The sequence below is a fragment of the Podarcis raffonei genome, chromosome 6 (genome assembly GCF_027172205.1).
Source record: "Podarcis raffonei isolate rPodRaf1 chromosome 6, rPodRaf1.pri, whole genome shotgun sequence".
NCBI classification, from domain to species: domain Eukaryota; kingdom Metazoa; phylum Chordata; class Lepidosauria; order Squamata; family Lacertidae; genus Podarcis; species Podarcis raffonei.
The window spans coordinates 72,035,902-72,054,230 of NC_070607.1; the positions used below are offsets into that span (position 1 = coordinate 72,035,902).

Genomic DNA, 18,329 nt, shown 5'->3' on the forward strand with positions numbered 1-18,329 from the left:
AAATACATTGCCAAATTGTGCTGCTTTCTGTTTTGAAAAGCCTGAAGAGCTGCCTTGTAGCATACTTGGTTTTTTGTTTGTTTGCTTAATTCTAAAATCTTGTGGATTAATTTGACTATTTGCATTCAATCTCTGGAAGGTGGCTTCTTCCATCTCTGTTCCTATCTTGTTTTCTGGATTGTGGAAGCAAAACTTGACTTTGCTTTTTTCCCCCCTCCAAATTTTTTTTATTGATTTTCCAAAAAATTTTAGACAAAAATTTTTTAGTCTTAATTGTACTTAATCCAATCTTAGTAATATTTTTAAGTGACTTCCTTGAATCCCCCTGGCTGAATTTCAGTCTATATTATTATAACAGTTTTCCAAAATTGACCTTGCTTTTTATGGGTTTTCAAGAATTATGTATCCCTTCAAAGTGTCACTGAAATTGGCGAGATACTTTTAAGCAGCAGCATCCCAACTCCAACTGAAGATACTTAAGTCATGTTCACACTCTTAATTAAAAATGTTTGAGTAGTTTCCCCTCCTCTACCCTCAATTAGGCCCCCTTGACTTGGATTGGCAGCCATTTGGTTAGAATTGTGCCTCCATTAAATGAAGAAGTTTGAACCTTCTTTCCTGGCACCGCAGGAAACCTAAGCAGATCTGAAATTGCTGCACAGGGTAACAAGAGCAACGTTTCAGTTCCTACAATGCACTGACTGTTCTTGCTGTATCTTATTTGTCCAAACGATATGGAGACCTTGTTTTTGATGGGATGGGAAGTTAAAAGAGGATGAAAAAATAGAGAGAATATTCTTTGTCTGATGTTTATGAAGCAAAAAACTACTGTAAATAACTGTTTTGGATTTTTTTAATCAATAAAGTTTTTTTAAAAACACACCACACCTAGTTTGTATGGTCTCTGTGCAGAAGAACTCTGACCTTCCTCTGTGGCTCTTTGCATCCAGTGTTGTGTGAATGTACATACAGGTGCATACAGTGAATGCCCTTAACCCTATGCAGAGGGTCATAAAAGCAGACAGCAGAATTCTGTAATGTAGAAGCTTGATTGGTGAAGGACTTTGGCATATACAGAACACAACTTACTCATTTCTTCTTAGTGGTAGGTGTGCTAGCATATTGAAAAGGGGAGCTCTCACTGACAGAATCAAAGCAACAATCCTTGACATTTCTAAAGTAGGCCACGTACCGTTTTTGTACAAAATACTTTATCTTTTCAGTGCCCTTTTTTTTGAAGTCGCATTGGCACCCTGCTTCCTGAACAAATCAAGAGGGTTGTGCCCCCTACTTTGGGCAGAGGGGGTTGAATTTTTTTAAAGTGTCATAAATATATTAGGAGAAGGGCAGGCAGGCAAATGCTGCACTGCTAGAGAGAGCTCTGCCCTCTGCATCCATGAAATCTTCTGCATCCATGGGTACTAGTTCTTCCTCCATGTTCACAATTACGACCATTTGCTGGAAATCACAGGAGTGGGAAGAACAGAAGGACTCCTGTGCTCAGATCCTGCTTCCCAGTTTCCTACAGGCTTATGGCCACTGTGAGAACATTTGCAAATAACTCCTCTGGGTATAAAAACAAACCACCTGGTGGCAGGCTAAAGGCCTGTCAAAATGAAAAAGTGGTGGAAACCATCATGGTGGTATGCAAGCTGGACCTGCCAAGGCTGGCTATAGACCAAAGCAGAGGAGGTTAGTCACTGCCAGCCTTTAGGAGTAAGTTTCCTCCTCTGATGGTCTGAAGGGCGTTGGAGAGGGACCTGGGTGCACCCCTGGACCCAGCTAAATTGGGTAAAATCTGGACCATTGACCCCCGTCTCTCATAACAAGAGTTTTCCTAGACTCCTGGATTCACAGCCCAGTTAGACTGGCCAATACACACTGGACTGAGCAGCCACTTGATGTTGGAAGGCTGCCCTGGAAAAGGTACCTGCCGGCACCTATTGTGGGAATGTAGTCTAGTTTGTCCCAAAAACCAAAGTGTTGAGAGACGTTTGTTCTATATTAGGCAGGAGACTGATAAAAGATCCCAAATCATGTCTGCAAAAATAATGAAGATTAAAATAATCCTAGGTTCTCTCCAAGACAAACTTGGATGGGTGTTTTTTTCAGGGTGGGGGAAGCCTATGCAAATTCATGCACATTCAGGAGGATCTATTTTCATTGTACTGTATCTTAACTCTTTGGTAAAAACAAAGCATCTGTATGTGTGTGTGTGTTCTCCCCGTCCTTTGGGGAGAGGGAAGGGTGATTCGGGGAAAGGGAGAGAGAAGAAACCAGAGACGATTCCTAACATTCTAAACAAGCCCATGGGCTGGTAAGGGTTGGCAACCCTTATTACGGAAGCATGCTGGCAAAAGCCTGCATCAAAAATTAATCTGAGCATCCTCATTCCACACATCAGACAAGAGTTAATTGTAGGTGGCCAACATGAACTTTTGCAGAAATCAAAACATAATTCTGCTCTGCAATCTCAGGACTATCGCTCAGGGTCTCCCATTACTTCCTATTCCTCTTACATTTGATCTTAAAGATCACTGCTCTTTGAAGAAGAGCAACAAGCTTAGTCGCCATCCTTTGTGAACTAAGCAGCTCTTCTGAGTGTGCTCTGAGACAGTGGCCAGGTATGGACCCGTGCCTCACTGGAAATGCTACATTCAGCCAATAAAATGATCTCAAAGTCAGAGTAGAGGAAAAAGATATAATTACATTTGAGAAGATTGCAGCAGCGCTTCTTACCTGGCTTCCTGTGTTTCAAGTGGGTAATAAGCAGAACTCTGGTATTAAAATATCCATAGGAAAAAAGGAGAAAAAGAACACCCAACTCTGTTAGAGTATCATGCAAGTCAATAAACATGAGTTTATAAAATGCTCTGACCAAGGTTATTTTAATTTTAATTTTATTATTAATGATTGATTTGGTCATGCCCTCACGGGTGACAAAAAACATTCCCTAATCTAACTAAAACCCTTGGTTGTTTTAGAAACATGATTCCCCCCCCCCTTGTTGTATCTGGTTGCCTGCTCTAGAATGGAGTTCAGAGAGTAAAGATCACAAACTGCAAGAGACTGAGGCGTAAGGGCACAAAAGAGGCACCTTTCTTTGTTTTACTGTCGTTTACAATGGCAGCAAGGTTCCCATTACAAGACGTTGGGCCGCTGGGTCTAGATACAAGGTTTTTTTGTTTAAAAAATATTGCCACAAAGTTAACCACTAAGGGGCTAATCAATTCTTTCTTCCTGTTTCCGCCGCCCCCCGCTATAAAACTAAGGGAAGCAGGTGAAATCACTTTGGGGTGGGGGAGGGTCACCTTTTTTGTTTTCATAGTTGGAAAAACAAAACCATGTTATCGATCAAAGCACTATGGACATTTGTTTTTACATCCTCAGAATTATTAATCAGAACTATAAAAGCATTTTTGGAGCAGTTTCGCCAAACAGGGGCATCTCAGTGATGGTTCTTTTTGGGTTGTTTCTTGAGGGGAAAACTCCCCACTGACCCATAATCTTTCTCCAGAACTACTGCTACAACGGATGAGTAAATAAGTCACAACAATCTTCCTAGCCTTGTTATTGGGAACAAATCTGTTTCTTTTTATGCCTTGGAACAGCATAGTGCGGGGAGAGAAGACTGGACCAATATAAGGATAGTTGAAACAAATGAATTTTGCAATCTACTTAACAGGCCTCACCTGGTTGAGGGCAGCCATTGGCTGCATCCTCATTACACCCATGCAGAAGTCTTAAAAGCTCCATTTAACCAAGCTGCTAACTTTCATGGCATACAGAGGCACAAATGAAATTTAACAGGTTTGGAAGTTTTGTTCCAGAAGCAAGGTTGCTGTTTCCCCCCTCTCCCACCTACTGGGCCCCCTGCTGAGACTGTAGAGATCTAGGTGTCTGGAAAGACAATTGTTTCATCCCTGGATGCAAAGGTTTCTGTCACGAAGAGGGTAGTATTGGTGAACTACCAAACGTAGGTCATTTGCTACCTTATCACCCTATTAGGTAAAACTAATTTGTACATAAACCACTTTCCTCAGACTGGGCGAAGAAGTCTCCTGCAGAGGTGGGAGGTCTATCAAAGCAAAGGACAATTGACAGTTACACTGATCCAGCCACTGCAATAATGTTTATGCTTCTATGTCATTTCATGCAAGTGATATCCATCTTTCAGTGCTGTCTTGCAGCTCAAGAAGCAGTGACTACTAATTACACTACTTAAAAAAAAACACAGAAGAAAGAATGCTCAGAGCTATAAAATGAGGTGAAGGTTTATTGAAATCCAGTCACTTGTAAAACCAGCCAACTGCTTTTGCTTTGATCTCACCCCACCAACTAGATGAAAGCCCACACCTATTTCCTACCTATGGTTAGCAAAGCTGAAGACCTCCGGAGAGATCTCTGTTCATGACTCAAGCTTCCTTCACAGTGTCTTTTGAATCCAGTACCATTTCTATTCTTATTGCGACAGACTGAAGCCACTTCACACACCTTTTTTAGGTGTACACATAAAACACTTTTTGAATACACCTAAGATATAAAAAGGACAAATGTGGTAAATACATGGGTTGTGTGGGTAGACATGCCAGAGAACAGGGAATGAGTCGTGTTCTCTTCTATGTATACATGTGGGGGGAAACATTTGTTTGCTGCTACATAATTAGAAGCAGCAGCACTGAGGCAGGGGAAGTGAAAGGTCGCTTAGGCTGCTGTCCATAAAAACCAATTAAGGTGGATGTACGTAGATTTAACGTTTAATCCCATTGACTTCAAGCGGGAATCTCCGAGCTAAAAGACACTCACCAGCAACTGAGTCCATCAAGCAATTACCTGCCTAATTCCCGAGATTGCTGCCTTTGGAAACGTGAGTAAAACAAGTAGCATTCCACACATTTCAATTTTTAATACAAAGAACTGTGAAAGTCAGCCATTTGTTTCAAAAGTCAGTCAAGGACTGTCTACCATTGTTATAAAGACATTTGAGGTAGGGGAAGGGAAAAGAGGGGAAGAAATCAAGCTTGATTTGAAGCCACGGTCTATATGGCCAAGCTTCCACAGGTTACAAAAATGCACATTATGTGGGCAGCTGGAGAAATCTGTAACACTCTCTATGCATAGACACTGTACACAGCATTCACTGACATGATTTAAGTTGTAGCGTTTTATCATCACCTCCTTAAATTACTAATGCACCAGAATAAAAATCCTTTGGAGTTTTGACCACCTGAACAACTTCTATCATCTTCCACAATGGTAGTGCACAGCTTTCAGACAAATGCACACTTTTTTGTGGGGGGGGGGAGGAGGGGGCACAAGGTGGGGGGCAGAGGAGAAAGTTGGAATTGGCTATTTGACTCCTGGCTCCACAAAATGAGGCCAAAATGGGAGAGGAGAAAGAGAGGAGGGTTAAACTGAAGGTTGATGACAGCATCCCCAAATAAGATGGGACACAGAGGGCTGGGATGGGCAAGAGGAACCTGAAAATATGCAGGGTATATATTTTTGCACACACTTTTACACACATCTAGCTATAGTACATGTAAAAATATATGCTATACATACACCCACCCTCACCGAGGTGCTTTTTAAAGACACCCTCTGAATGCGTGCATGTGTGAATGGGTACGCATGTGTGCGTGTATGTGTGTGTGTACGAGTTAAATATACAGATCCTACTAAGTGTATATGTGCATATGTACACATACATACAGGTGGGCAGGCAAACTGCCAAGTCTCCATCAGCTACCTCCTCTTTGATTTTCTGTACAAAAGCCATTGTCCTCCACTGGAGAATATTACACACCCCTTTGATACAAGTCCCTCCCCTTGTGTAGCAGCTGCTTTCTTATACACAGATCTTTGCACACACAAAAAAACACATAAAATTGCAGGGAGGGGGGATTGTAGGAAAGAGAACAGAAGAGTGGGGGGGGGGGGACCTATGAATCCATGCTGTATTTCTGACTGAGCACCCTGTGCGGGAAATCTTTCTGTTGCAGCACCATTCAAGGGAGTGTGCACAGGCCACAACAACTATCTTATTGCACTTGTTTTGCTTCCAGGCTGTGTTAACATCCCACTCCATTTACATCCCACAGATCTCACCCTCGCTTTACATAATTAAACCAAAGCCCCACTGCCACCCACCCCACCCCGGGCCACCTACTCCCAAACCCACCTCTAAGGGAAAACAATACATAATAAAATCAAAAGGCTGCTCGCTAGCAGAGTGCAACAACAGCACACACTGAACAGGGTGTTTTCTTCTGGAGCTCTGTGGAAGATTTTACTTCTAACACAGTAAACGACACCATGCAGAAAAAGGATGACAAAGAAAGGGGAGCTAAGAACTACAGAACAGGAGAAAAACTAGGAGCAGGAGTAGAACGAGAGCAGAGAGGGGGGAAAAGAAAGACTTTGTGGAGGGGAAGACAGAAAGAATACAGTGAGGAGAAAAAAGCGCAGCATGGCAAGTGCCCAAGGCTTTGTTTCAATTTTTGTCCATTTCATGTAAACAAGCTAATAATTCTCCTTAGATAGAACAAGTAAAAAGGTTGCAGTTCCAAGTCTGAAGGGCTGTGTTTCCAAGAGTCTGTTCCACCACACCACAGCCAGTGTGAAACAGGGTGGGAGAGAGAGAGAAAAACCCAAACCACAGAACCAGGAAGGGATTCTCCTTCAAAATTTTCATTATTTAAAGCTGGAGAGGGGAAAAAAGAAGAAGAGAGAGACAGACAGAGAGATAGCCAAATTGGGAGCCCTTTGTACGATTGGCTCTGCGTCTCTAGACCAAATAAATCGCACTAAATTTAGTGAACCTTATTTTTCCTTTTTAATGGCATGAAAAAGAGTGTGTTTTCTTCCTCTTCCCCTTGCTCAAAGACGGGTCTGTGCCTCGGGAACGTAGATTTCAATGCTGTCCGCGCTCTCGGTGGCAGAGTTCTGCCGGACTGAGGCAGCGCGCTTGGCTGCCATGAGGCGCTTGCGGGCTTCCTGGCGCTGTTTATCCACCGAGTCAGAGGCCTTGTCCCGGTTCAGCTGGGATTTAGGTTTGGCTGGCTTCTTTGGCACGGGAGGGGGCGGCTTCTTCTCTTCCTTCAGGGAAAAAAGAACAGCAAAACATTAAAAGGAACTGCAGGCAGATCTGTTCTCTTTCTCAACAGTTTTGTCTGCAATCAAAGTTCTGCGCCAAAAATTTAGGCTGTTATTCAGCACATAGGCTTCGGGGTTTTTTAAAAAAAATGCTGGTATCCCCACGACGGGGTGAGCTCCCGTTGCTCGGTCCCTGCTCCTGCCAACCTAGCAGTTCGAAAGCACGTCAAAGTGCAAGTAGATAAATAGGTACCACTCCAGTGGGAAGGTAAATGGAGTTTCCGTGCGCTGCTCTGGTTCGCCAGAAGCGGCTTAGTCATGCTGGCCACATGACCCGGAAGCTGTACGCCAGCTCCCTCGGCCAGTAAAGCTAGATGAGCGCCACAACCCCAGAGTTGGCCATGACTGGACCTAACGGTCAGGGGTCCCTTTACCTTTAAGTAATGTGAACACATTCAGTATTGGTATTAGAACCACTGGAATTCACAAAGTAAGGTTCCCTTGACTCACAACTGTGAGAAAATACAGTTGGGGCTTAAATAGACTATTTGCAGTAAAGCAGCATCAATTTATATCATTCACTAGTGCTACAATTATTCCTTGTGCACCCTATAGGAGCACAGATCAGAAGTGAGATGGGAAACATGGGGAGGGAGATTTGGACAGGAGGATCTGACTTTTAATCTAGCATTTTTACACCAATTTTCTTATACTATTTCAGAATGGTCTAAACACTTTCTACTATTTTCCCCCCTTGTCAGGGGAAAACACAGACTCCTGCAGTCCGTGTTTTTAACAGCAAACAGGGAATATATCAAAACTTTCTACAACCACCTCTAAATTTTGCAAGATGCCTGAGGACCCCAATATATGCAACATTATTATTTTTTGTATTTGGTCTCATTTTTGTAAAGTGCCTTGGAAGCATGTGCAATGTGTGCGTGTGTGTGAATTTTGAAAATCAAACAATAAGTCAAACAAAAACTGATCAGGCACATTTACTGGAAGCAAATCCCATTGGTTAGAGCAGCAGGTTTAACTTCCAAGAAACCTCTTAGGATTATGCTGTAAGTTAAGCTACCTAGCACAGACCAAGCCACTTTTCTTCTCTTTTCAAATGCTCCACCTGAACTTGTGCTGCTAAGCACCATTTCTTTATAATGCTCCATGCTCACCTTCTTCTCCGGTGGCTCCGTTAACTGCCAGCCATTAGCCTTTAGGTGGTACAGCTCATCAAATTTCATGCTGATGTCTTCGATGGACAATTGTAAGAGATCCCAAAAACCAGCAAGGTCTTGTGCTGTGGGCCTGGGATTGGAATTGGGGTTCTGACAGAAAGAGAATGTGAGTTAATTCAGAGTTAATGTTGAAGATGAGACTTGAAGGCCGTTTTTAAGTTCACGTGGAAACATCTGAATCTCCTGACTGCATTCAACATAGCACTAAAGCCGGAAACTTATCTTCTCTCTCCCCCCGCCCCTCCGCTGCACTGCAACATTGAAAACTCTTAATTGCCTGGTGCAGATCCGTATACTTTTCAAGTACAATTTAACATACCGTATTTTTCGCCCTATAGGATGCACTTTTTCCTCTCCAAAAATGAAGGGGAAATGTGTGTGCGTCCTATGGGGCGAATACAGGCTTTCGCTGAAGCCTGGAGAGCAAGAGGCTCTTGCTCTCCAGGCTTCAGGAAGCTCTGCGCAACCCTCCGGAGCCCGGCGCCAAGCTGCGCCGGGCTCCGGAGGGTTGCGCAGAGCTTCCTGAAGCCGGTGCGGCTCCCTAGGCTTGTGGATAGCAGGCTGTTCTGGGGGCTGGGGTCGGGGGAAGCTCGGGCTTCCCCCATGCCAGCCCTGTGCCGGGGGGGGGGGGAAATAAAATGTTTTTCTTTATTCCCCCCCCCCAAAAAAACAAGGTGCGTCCTATAGGGCGGTGCGTCCTATGGGGCGAAAAATACGGTAATTTGTTTCTCCTGGTTTACTTGGTCAAATCTGTGGCTGCCTCAATCACAGCTATGTCCTCACATATCCTCTTTGATCTACATTACCATATGGTTTTAAGTTTTTTTTTTTTTAAATCCCATTTAACACTATGGTTGTATGTGGATTGGTACTGGGGAAGAGACAACTCATGTAGGAGTCTCTCTGGGATGGGAACATGGCTGAGTTAAAAAACTGCACTGAGGTACTTGGCAGAAGAGAACTGTAGGCACACTGCCACATTTTTTACTTCCTATGCAAAAGCCTAATAAGTGACCAAATACTCTCCCCCCCCCCCCCCGCTTACACAATTTATAGCAATTACAGAGATTTCCATACTCACCAAGTTTTGGTCACAGAGGCCACGGAATTGCTGGAACTTCTGTGACATTAGTAATTGTGCACTGCCCACTGCACTGAGGACTTTGCCTAAGACTGAATTAGAAAGGTATATTTTAGAAGATGAAGTGCTTTGAAAAACAGAACATATAAGGATATTTGAGGTGAGAGTGGCTCCCTTTGTCCTTCAGATTTATCTTCCCTTCCCTTCAGTAACCAAAGTGTTTTTCATTTGGAGCCATTAATGACAAGCCATTAGAAATGACTCATGGCTCCTTTGTGAGGGCATGTTTTGTTAGCCCTTGTTCTACTGCCAACAGCAATACCCTGTACAGCAGCCACCATCGGGAATGGCAGACAGCCATACTGCTGCCAGTTTCTTTGTTTGTAACACAGTGCTAGTGAAGTCTAGCAGGGATAGCGAGAAGCCTTATTTAATATTCTCCCAAAGGCCCCTCCATAGCATTTGAGGACACAATGCCATCAAAGAGCCCAAGATCTCTGAGCGCAATTTACCCTCATCACAGATTTGTGAGCAACAGCTTTCTATTTGCTAGCCTATCTCCACCCAACACTGACTTCATTTCAGTTTTATCAGGTGCAGTGTTTTAGTTGTTTTTTTTAAGTCACACATAAAAACGTGGAGTTTTTGAATACATCCCTGATGTGTTCCAAAAAAATGACGCTGAAGTCCTCTGTCTACCCACTCTGCAGCCACATTTAAAGGTCTCAAGAGAGCACTCTCATTCAGGTTCCATTTACACTTTAATTTCCTCAGAATAGGGAATGGAGTGACATAGCTAAACGTGATCTCAAGGAAAATTAGATAGCAGATTCTCTCCATAGTAGCACTGAAAACAATGAAGTGGAAAATACATCTGAAGAAACTACAGATTGTTGCCACTGTCCCTACAATATTGAAGAAAAAAAGAATTTGAACAAGGCTCTCCACTTCCTTTTTCTACAAGATCTCCAGTAAAAAAAATACGAAGTGTTCCTTTCAGTAAGTTGCTATTTGGGCCCAGCCTCACACTCATTCATGAACACTGTGCCAGGAAAAGTTTCACCATTTCAGACTGAAATCTCCTTTACCACCAGAGTCAGTTTATTATCCATACCAACCTTCTTCAGAGAGATTATTCTCTTTGGTCTCTTGGTCCATCTGACGACACCATCCTTCTAACCTTTCAGTCTCTGCCTGCAGCAGCTTCTGAAACCAATACCCGTCCCTTCGGCAAGCTCCCGGCTGTGTTGGTTCTGATGGAGTGTTGGTGGATGTTTCAAGCCAGGGGTCCGGAGGAGGAAGAGAGGAAGGCTCTAGGGCTGGGTCATTGCTATCTCCATAGGAGAGGTTTCTCTTGATCTGGGAAGGCATGGCTGTTTGCCTCGTACTGGCATCAAGGCTGTTGGAGTTGTTGCATGGGGGGCAATCAGCAAGGCTTCTCTCAGGTGATTTACAGGTAGAGTTGTTCGGTTCTTGTGAATCAGAATCTGTATCCTGCTTGGCTGACATGCTGTGAGAGTGGCTGTTGCTACAAAGAGAAGGAGGGAAAGAGAGAGAATCAGAGGAAGCAGCCCTTGAGGAGGGCCGATTTGTTACTTGGCACACAGACACAACGATCTGCATCTGTTCGGGGCACCTGCAGCTGAGCTGCGTTTCCTTGCCCCGTTCCTCTCTGCACACAGACACACACGCACACATGCAGACAGACAAAATTATAAGGTTGCCTGCTCACTGCAATAGGCCATCCAAACAAAAAGACTGGCACACATCTATAATTACATTTCCAGTTCTATTTTTATTCTATTTTTTTATTCCAGTTTTCCAATGATTCACCTACATTACTAAGCCAACATGCTACTACTGGGAGAGGTTCTGCAACCCATCAATGCTCAGTGATTTGAGGCAGGAAAAAAGAAAGAGGGAACTAAACTATAAAATGGGAAACTGCAGCTGGACGAGGTTTTTTTTCAAAAAAGCCTGCGTCTTCCACTTACCGCCACTCGTCCTCTACCTGTACCCCGATGGACTGGAATTTGGTGGCTGATGGAGGGGGCTCCTCTTTTGCCACTGGCTGAAGGCAGTCAACCTTATTAACAAAAAGATACAAACAAAAAAAACAAAAACACAAAAACTTGCTGCTAGAATTCACATTTGAAGGAAGGAGGCATGCACGCACGCAAACACACACACACACACACACATGCACTGGTCATGCAGACACCACACATCAAAAGGCAGCACATTTTCTTTTCTTCCTTTTTCGCTATGGAGATGGGGAGAGAGAGAGGGAGGGAAACGAGGCTGCTGGCACCATAAACCAGGCCACTACCATCCTATCTAAAGCTAATTTCAAGGCTGTTGCCATTCGCAGTAGATTTTTGTTTAGTAAGGGATTTTTAACTGAATAGTTATGCATCTGTGATGTGAAATTTTAAACTGCTTTAAAATTTTTAAAATAAATTCTTATACTTTCTTGGTGAGATGATCCTAGAGGGAAGTTTAGAAGCACTGGGATGGGGCAAAACAGAACTCTGAATAGGAATATTGGCTTTATTACACAGTTATTTGTTTATTCATACCCTGCCTTCTTCCCTGAAGGAACTCAAGGCAGCTTATGGATAAAAACAAGAACCACTAATGTTCTTGTATAGATGCCAGGTGAACTTGCTATAAGAAGGCACAAAGATGCCATATTTATCCTATCCTTCTGTTGCATATTATTTAGACTGTTTTAAGTGGCTGGAGTATAATAAAGGAAAGGTTTCAATATTTTGATATTATACTTACAGCTGCTCTTAAAAGGACATTTTAAAGATAGCATTTCTCTGTAATTCCCCATCTATTCACCAAGTATTTGGGAATGGGATGGGAAAAAACAAGCAACCCAGAGGGAACACAAGTTATTGCTTGCATAAGGAAGAATCAGGGTCAAGGTAGTACTCAGAACTGATGTAGACCTCAGCAATGCAACAATTTATAGCTCCGCTTAAAGAGCTTTTGGTGAAGGCGAAGTGACTGCATCAAAGCTCCCAGCAGGCAAAGCAATGCAAATAAAGTGTGAAAAAGACAGTATAGCCAGACTGGTGTTATGCCTTGTAGGCGGAGATAACTTCCTAGCTTCAAAGATGCCAGCAGCTTTAGCCAATAAGAATTTGCATAACCTTTGGCTATCTTAATGCAACACAGTTTTCCTTTAGTGCTTATATTTGTGCCAGTGCACTTCTAGGAGCACAAAACTGTATTCCCATGTGCACTGTAATAGGCAGAGGGCAGGATAGAGAGGAGAGTTGGTACAGCATATCTCAGAGGGATGTGACTGATGCAGGATAGAGGAAGTACAGTTTCAAGCTTCCAACGTGAAATGTGAAGAAAAGGTGCAGGTAACTAATAACAATGGTGGAGTGTTTTACAGAGTGTGGGAAAGAAGCAACTTTGCTAGAGCCCTGTTGTAAAGAACAACACAAGTGCTTCTGCAGTTGTGATTCAGCAATTGTACTATTACATAAGCTATTTTAAATTATTCGTTAAAAAGCCAACTAAGTGTTAACATAAAATGGAGTGGGGACATAGGACAGTTCTATTATGTCACAGACATTATCCAATGGGTGCCTGTGATACCAGTATCTTCACAAGCAACATCTCAGTATCTTCACAACAGAAGCACTAACTTGTCTTTCTGCTGCTAGATTTGGTGAAATTTCATCGATTTGTGGAGTTGGAAAGGCCCCTGTGGATCATCTAGCCCAACCCTCTGCAATGCAGCAATATCCAGCTGTCCCGTACAGGGACTGAGCCTGTGTTTTCATTCACTGTTGTTTCATGCTTGCGTTTTAATATTTGCTTTTTTATTTTAATACTATTGTTAACCTTCTCTTGAAGGCTCCTTTTAGGTGGATGAAGCAGGGTGCAAATTATCTCATGAATAAATAAGCCTGGAGGTAATGTGCCTGGATCCTTTGGAACAAGTGAACAACTGTATGCTTTCTCTGCTTTAAGAAGCATCTACTCTATGGAAAACGTATTTTAAAAAGAAGAATACTCTTTCCTCCTGTAACGAGACATGCACAAACTGTGTTTTCAGCCTCTGCTTATAACGTTTCCATTTACCCCAGACGTTTCTAACATGTCGCTGGCCACTGTGTAATTCTGCCAGATCTGTTTTATTTGTATTTTTTGCTGTGTAAGATTTCATATTTGTATCTTGTTGTACACTGCTATAGTTGTTGTTTTATTTATTAAGCAGTTGATAAATATTCTGAATAAATAAGTTGGGTAGCCTAGAAATACTCATAGTTCGAAGACCAACACACAAGAGGTTTTGTGCAGTAAAGAACATGTATTTGTCGAAGTTAATCTGTTCCTGCTAACAACAATTGGATTTGCACTCAGGTACTTTCTTACTTGGGTGAGCACAAGTCTTTGGATCAGCATGGGAAGCAACTGCCAAGCTTCCAGTAAGGAAGGAATGCATAGCTGTTCTGGAAATCTGACAGCAGAAGGCAGAACATTACTTATTATCTAAATGTTCCCCAAAGTAGCTTTCTTTTCTGCATCATGTACAGCAGTGCATGCATTCCTGACCTTTAACAATGCCATTAGGTTCCCTGTGAATTTACAGGAAATCCAGGAACCAAAGAATCATTATTTGACAGAAAGCCAATGAAAATGTATGTTTAAGTACTTAGTATGCCACTTCCACAATATTTGAACTTGCATGTGTTTTTGCAGAATTCTGCAGTCAGAACATCTGCCATGCAAAAGTCGAAATCTTACTGACTAACAGCCAAGGTTTACTACACTGTGTGTGGCATATAGGAAATTGATTTTTCTTAATAAGGTAAACTTCTCTTGATTTAGAACTGAGTCGATTCATTTGCACAATACACGTCTTAGGATAGGGCTGAACCCTGTGATTCTTTAGCATGTCTGCCCTGTAAACACCTCTCTCTTATGGGCGTCAACAAGTGGACTCGGGGTGCTACCAATACGTGGGGGTTATCAAAGAAGAATTTTCCTACAGGCCTGTTCGCTATATATGCCTTAATTAATTTCTTCTCAAGTGCCCCTGGACTTTTATAAAGTCAAAGTTCAGCAGAGGCACACCAAGCGGGCACAGATGCCAGAGCAGTGAAACAAGGATGCACATGTAAAAATGGTTACATTAAGAACATCTTCTAGTGCTAATGAGAACAAACAATTCCATACTTGTATTCCTATAGATGACAGCTTCCTTTTGGGGATATTCTCCACCTTTGGCTCCTCACTTGTCAGGGTCCCCTTGTCGCTCTTCAAGGTTGCATTTTTCTGGGGTAACTCAGGAGGCTCCCTGGCTGGAGGCACAATGCTCCCTCTTGTCACGCTGGGTGGTCTGGTGCTGTCTAAGCTATCCGAGGAATTGCTCAGTCCCGACTGGCTGTTGACCTCGCTCTTGTGGTCCTGGTTGTCCAGGTAGTTGTCTTGTGCCGATTCGGTGCTGCTCTGCACGGTGACAGAGATGAACGGCTTTGAGGTGGTCCGAGGTGGGACTGGTGGCGGTGTCTTTTTATAGCCCACTAGGCATGCCGAACCTGCGACAGCGGCAGCGAGAAAGTGTGGAGGGAGAGAAGGGAAGCAGAAGATGGAAGAGAAAGCAGCAAAAACCCAGTGAGTTGAGAGGAAAGGCAAATTGGTCACAATGTTTAGAGAAGCTAACAAGCATAGATGCAGAATAGGTCAGCCTATGCACGGAGCAGCCCAAAGCACATTAATAGCCAGCACTACCCTGCTGTGAAATTCAAGAGGAACACCATAACACAGACTGGAAGATAATGGAAAAAGTGAGGAAGAACCCTCCAAAAAGCTATAAAGCAAGCCACACTTGAAAGGGGCTACACAGTAGTGGGGTGGAAGCCTGCAATTTTGCTTTATATAGAAGGTCCTGATAAAACCACCTCTTGGTGTTTGAACCCATCAGTGGAAAGTTTCAGTATCTTGACCAACCTGGCACTTGGACCTAGAAAATGAGAAATGCCACAGAAAGATGCTGTGAGACACCAGCCATGCTCACTTTTGTTGAAAAACAATATTTTTGAGAAATAAAGCTCCAGGCTTACTAATAGCCACGCAAATTCTGGAGCTAGAACAATGGGGCATTCCACAACTTTCTTGATGTGGAACTTAAACTTCATATAATAAACTTGCTATATAGTTTCAGTAAATAACAAAGCATTTGTAGCAGCTTAAAGACAAAAGAGCCTAATTGTCTGAGCGGAATGACTTCCATTTACTCAATGGGACTTTCCTCCCTCTCCTCCCTCCTGCGTGCCCCATGACCTCCTCAGATTTGCTCCAGAGGGTTGAGGGAACCTCTAAAACAGATTTAAAGGGGCACATGGGTGAAGAGAGGAGATGAAGCTTCCATTATGCAAGAAGAAACCCTTTCAGTGATGGAAAGCTCACCACAGAGCTACAATGAATACAACTCGAATCCATTTTGATGAGGCCCAAGCTTTCATGGGCTAGAGTCAACTTCGTCAGGTGCCAGCTTTCTTTAGCAGTAACTACAGAATCTCTAGTATAGACATCTGATGAAGTGGAATTATAGTTCTTGAAAGCTTATACTTTAATAAAATTCCTAGTTTGAAGGTGTCACAATAATTCATTTTTTTTCTATAAAAAGGCAGCTCCTGTCAGAAAGCGATCTCACAAATAAGATGGACTTAAAAATAAATAAATAATGCCACTGACACATCCATATTCTGCCAGTTTTACAAGGACCTGGATCTAAGCTAACTGAAAAGTGATGCACACGTGCTGAAATTTGAGAGTTTAGTGCATACTTGTAGGTGGGTGTCGCTACAAGAGCTTATAAGGTGGATTCCAACTTCCTTTGGCAACAGTTACAGAATAGTTGGCATATAAAGTTAACCTAACAATAAAAGTCTTTACTCCTATCTAGGGACTATATTAAAATTACCTATATATTTTAAGCATGAAAACCTGTTTTTATTGTAAACCAGCTTCTTTGATTTTAATATTTTACGGTTTCAAATATGTATTTTGTATATTTTAAACAGGCTATGTGTATTTGAAATTATTTTAATCTTACTTTGTAAGTCAGCTCAAGCATTTTATATAGAAAAATGTAGGGTAAGCTACTGTTTTGCTTGTTTACTTCACAACTCTTCAGCCACTCAGTGGCCAACTCATTATGTATAATTATGTCTGAAGGCAGCTAACCTATGGGTTTTTGTTGTTGCTGACTTGTTTCAATAAGCCACAGTTAAGATTAACCATAGTTTTTCCAGGTTCAGACGTAAGGCTAAACTATGGTTAGATGAAAACACTTTCCTTCTTTGGCTACACTGGAGAAAAAATAGGAGAGGCAGATCATTCAAGCACAAGCCTTGCCTTTTCAACAATAGCCCATAATTTATCATTATGTCCAAACACAACCTCCTAATCCAGTTGATATGAAATACTAGCCCCAAAGTTGTTTCTGAAGTAGTACCAGAAGACAGACATGAATAAATGGAGAACATACTTGATATTGTTTGTAAGAATGGTTTGAGTGTAAGCAGTTGTACACTCTGTGCTTCAGTCCACTGAACTATGTGCATTGCATGTGCATTGCATCCTGATTCTCCCTCTTAACAGTTAACTAAAGCAGTCAGTGCTGACAGAAACAGAGTCAAAACAAGACTACAGAGAAACAAGAGAGAGTAAACTGTATACCTGGGGGAACCCCAAGACATACATTAAATTTATTGACCAATTCTGCCCCCACCCAAAGCCAGTCCAATGAGCATGCTCAGCAGCCACAGAATGTTGCGTGTCCGCTGTAAAAGCAAAGGTGGAAAGGAAAGAACAGAATTATTTGCTAGGTGCAGCCATGGCTGCCCAGAAGGAATTCTGAATAGGACACACCTGTGAGAAGAACACACACTGCAATATTTTGTTGCAGGCCACACCTACTTGAAGCCCTCATCTTTTCCCTGGTCTGTTTTCAGCATTCATTAAAAAGTGACCTTGCATTATTCAAAGGGCACTTATTACAAGGACTTTCCCAGGCAGATTACATAATGAATACTGATTTTCCTCCTCATAATTAACTCTGAATAAATACTGTTTGTGGATGGTATTGAATATAAACTAGAAGAGGAGGAGGGAAATACACCTCAAAAGGGAATTCTCACATTGGAAAATGGCTTTTGATAGTTTTGTTCTGGATGTAAAGCATACACAACTCATCTGCATTGGAAATATTTCTCCTTCCTGGGATGTTAACATAAATAGCCTCCCAATCATTCCTGCTCTTTAAGCCCCAAATGAGCACCTAAAGAGGAAAAATACGAAAATTAGGAAGCCAGAAGTGATTGCCCTTTCTCTCCTCACAGAGCCATCTATCTATTCCTCAGAATAATCTGCTTCAGAGCCCCAGAGGACATGAGGCCACAAACCTGTGACAGAACAGCAAGAAAAGCATCTCAAACTTTTCATCAAAACATTAATGTCTAGCAAGTGTTTAGCTCAATACACAAGAGTCTGGTAAAATATGGTGTTCAAACTGAAGCCTCGGAAATAATCACCCCTATAGTTTGTACATACATACATACAGTTTGTTCATACCATAGTATGAACAAATAATGGCTAATCTAATTAGTTTTATTTGTTAGCTATTCTCTAGCATTTAGTAGCTCAGAGGAGCACCTGTCTTATCCTCTATTTCATCTCTAAGTTCCAGAAGGTATCACCACAAGAAGTCAGTTATTGAGTAAACCTTTGGTCTACTGCATGCAGTAATAGTCCATCTAGCTTTCTTTCGGGCAGTGGCATTCCAGCATCTTAGGTAAAGGTCATGTGGAGTCTTCCTACCCAATATCCAGGACCTGGAGCTGCAGCATCAAACCTGGGATATTTTGCATGCAAAGCAGGTG

At 42.4% G+C, this 18,329-nt stretch overlaps 1 protein-coding gene across 7 annotated transcripts in view; it reads right to left on the reverse strand.

Annotated features, from left to right (window-relative positions):
- Nucleotides 1-3,610: 3,610 nt before the first annotated feature.
- DLGAP4 (DLG associated protein 4) overlaps nt 3,611-18,329 on the reverse strand; it is a 332,681-nt gene continuing 317,962 nt past the window's right edge. For 6 of the 7 annotated variants that reach the window (XM_053393983.1, XM_053393984.1, XM_053393981.1 and 3 more), the window contains 6 exons: nt 14,620-14,981; nt 11,409-11,500; nt 10,533-10,942; nt 9,415-9,506; nt 8,271-8,423; nt 3,611-7,098 (listed from right to left, as the gene is read on the reverse strand). In XM_053393983.1, coding sequence (XP_053249958.1) covers nt 6,880-7,098; nt 8,271-8,423; nt 9,415-9,506; nt 10,533-10,942; nt 11,409-11,500; nt 14,620-14,981 — 1,328 coding nt within the window. In that variant the 3' untranslated portion in view covers nt 3,611-6,879. Of the gene's footprint in view, nt 7,099-8,270; nt 8,424-9,414; nt 9,507-10,532; nt 10,943-11,408; nt 11,501-14,619; nt 14,982-18,329 lie in introns of those variants that run through there. The other variant, XM_053393987.1, reaches the window with a different exon arrangement.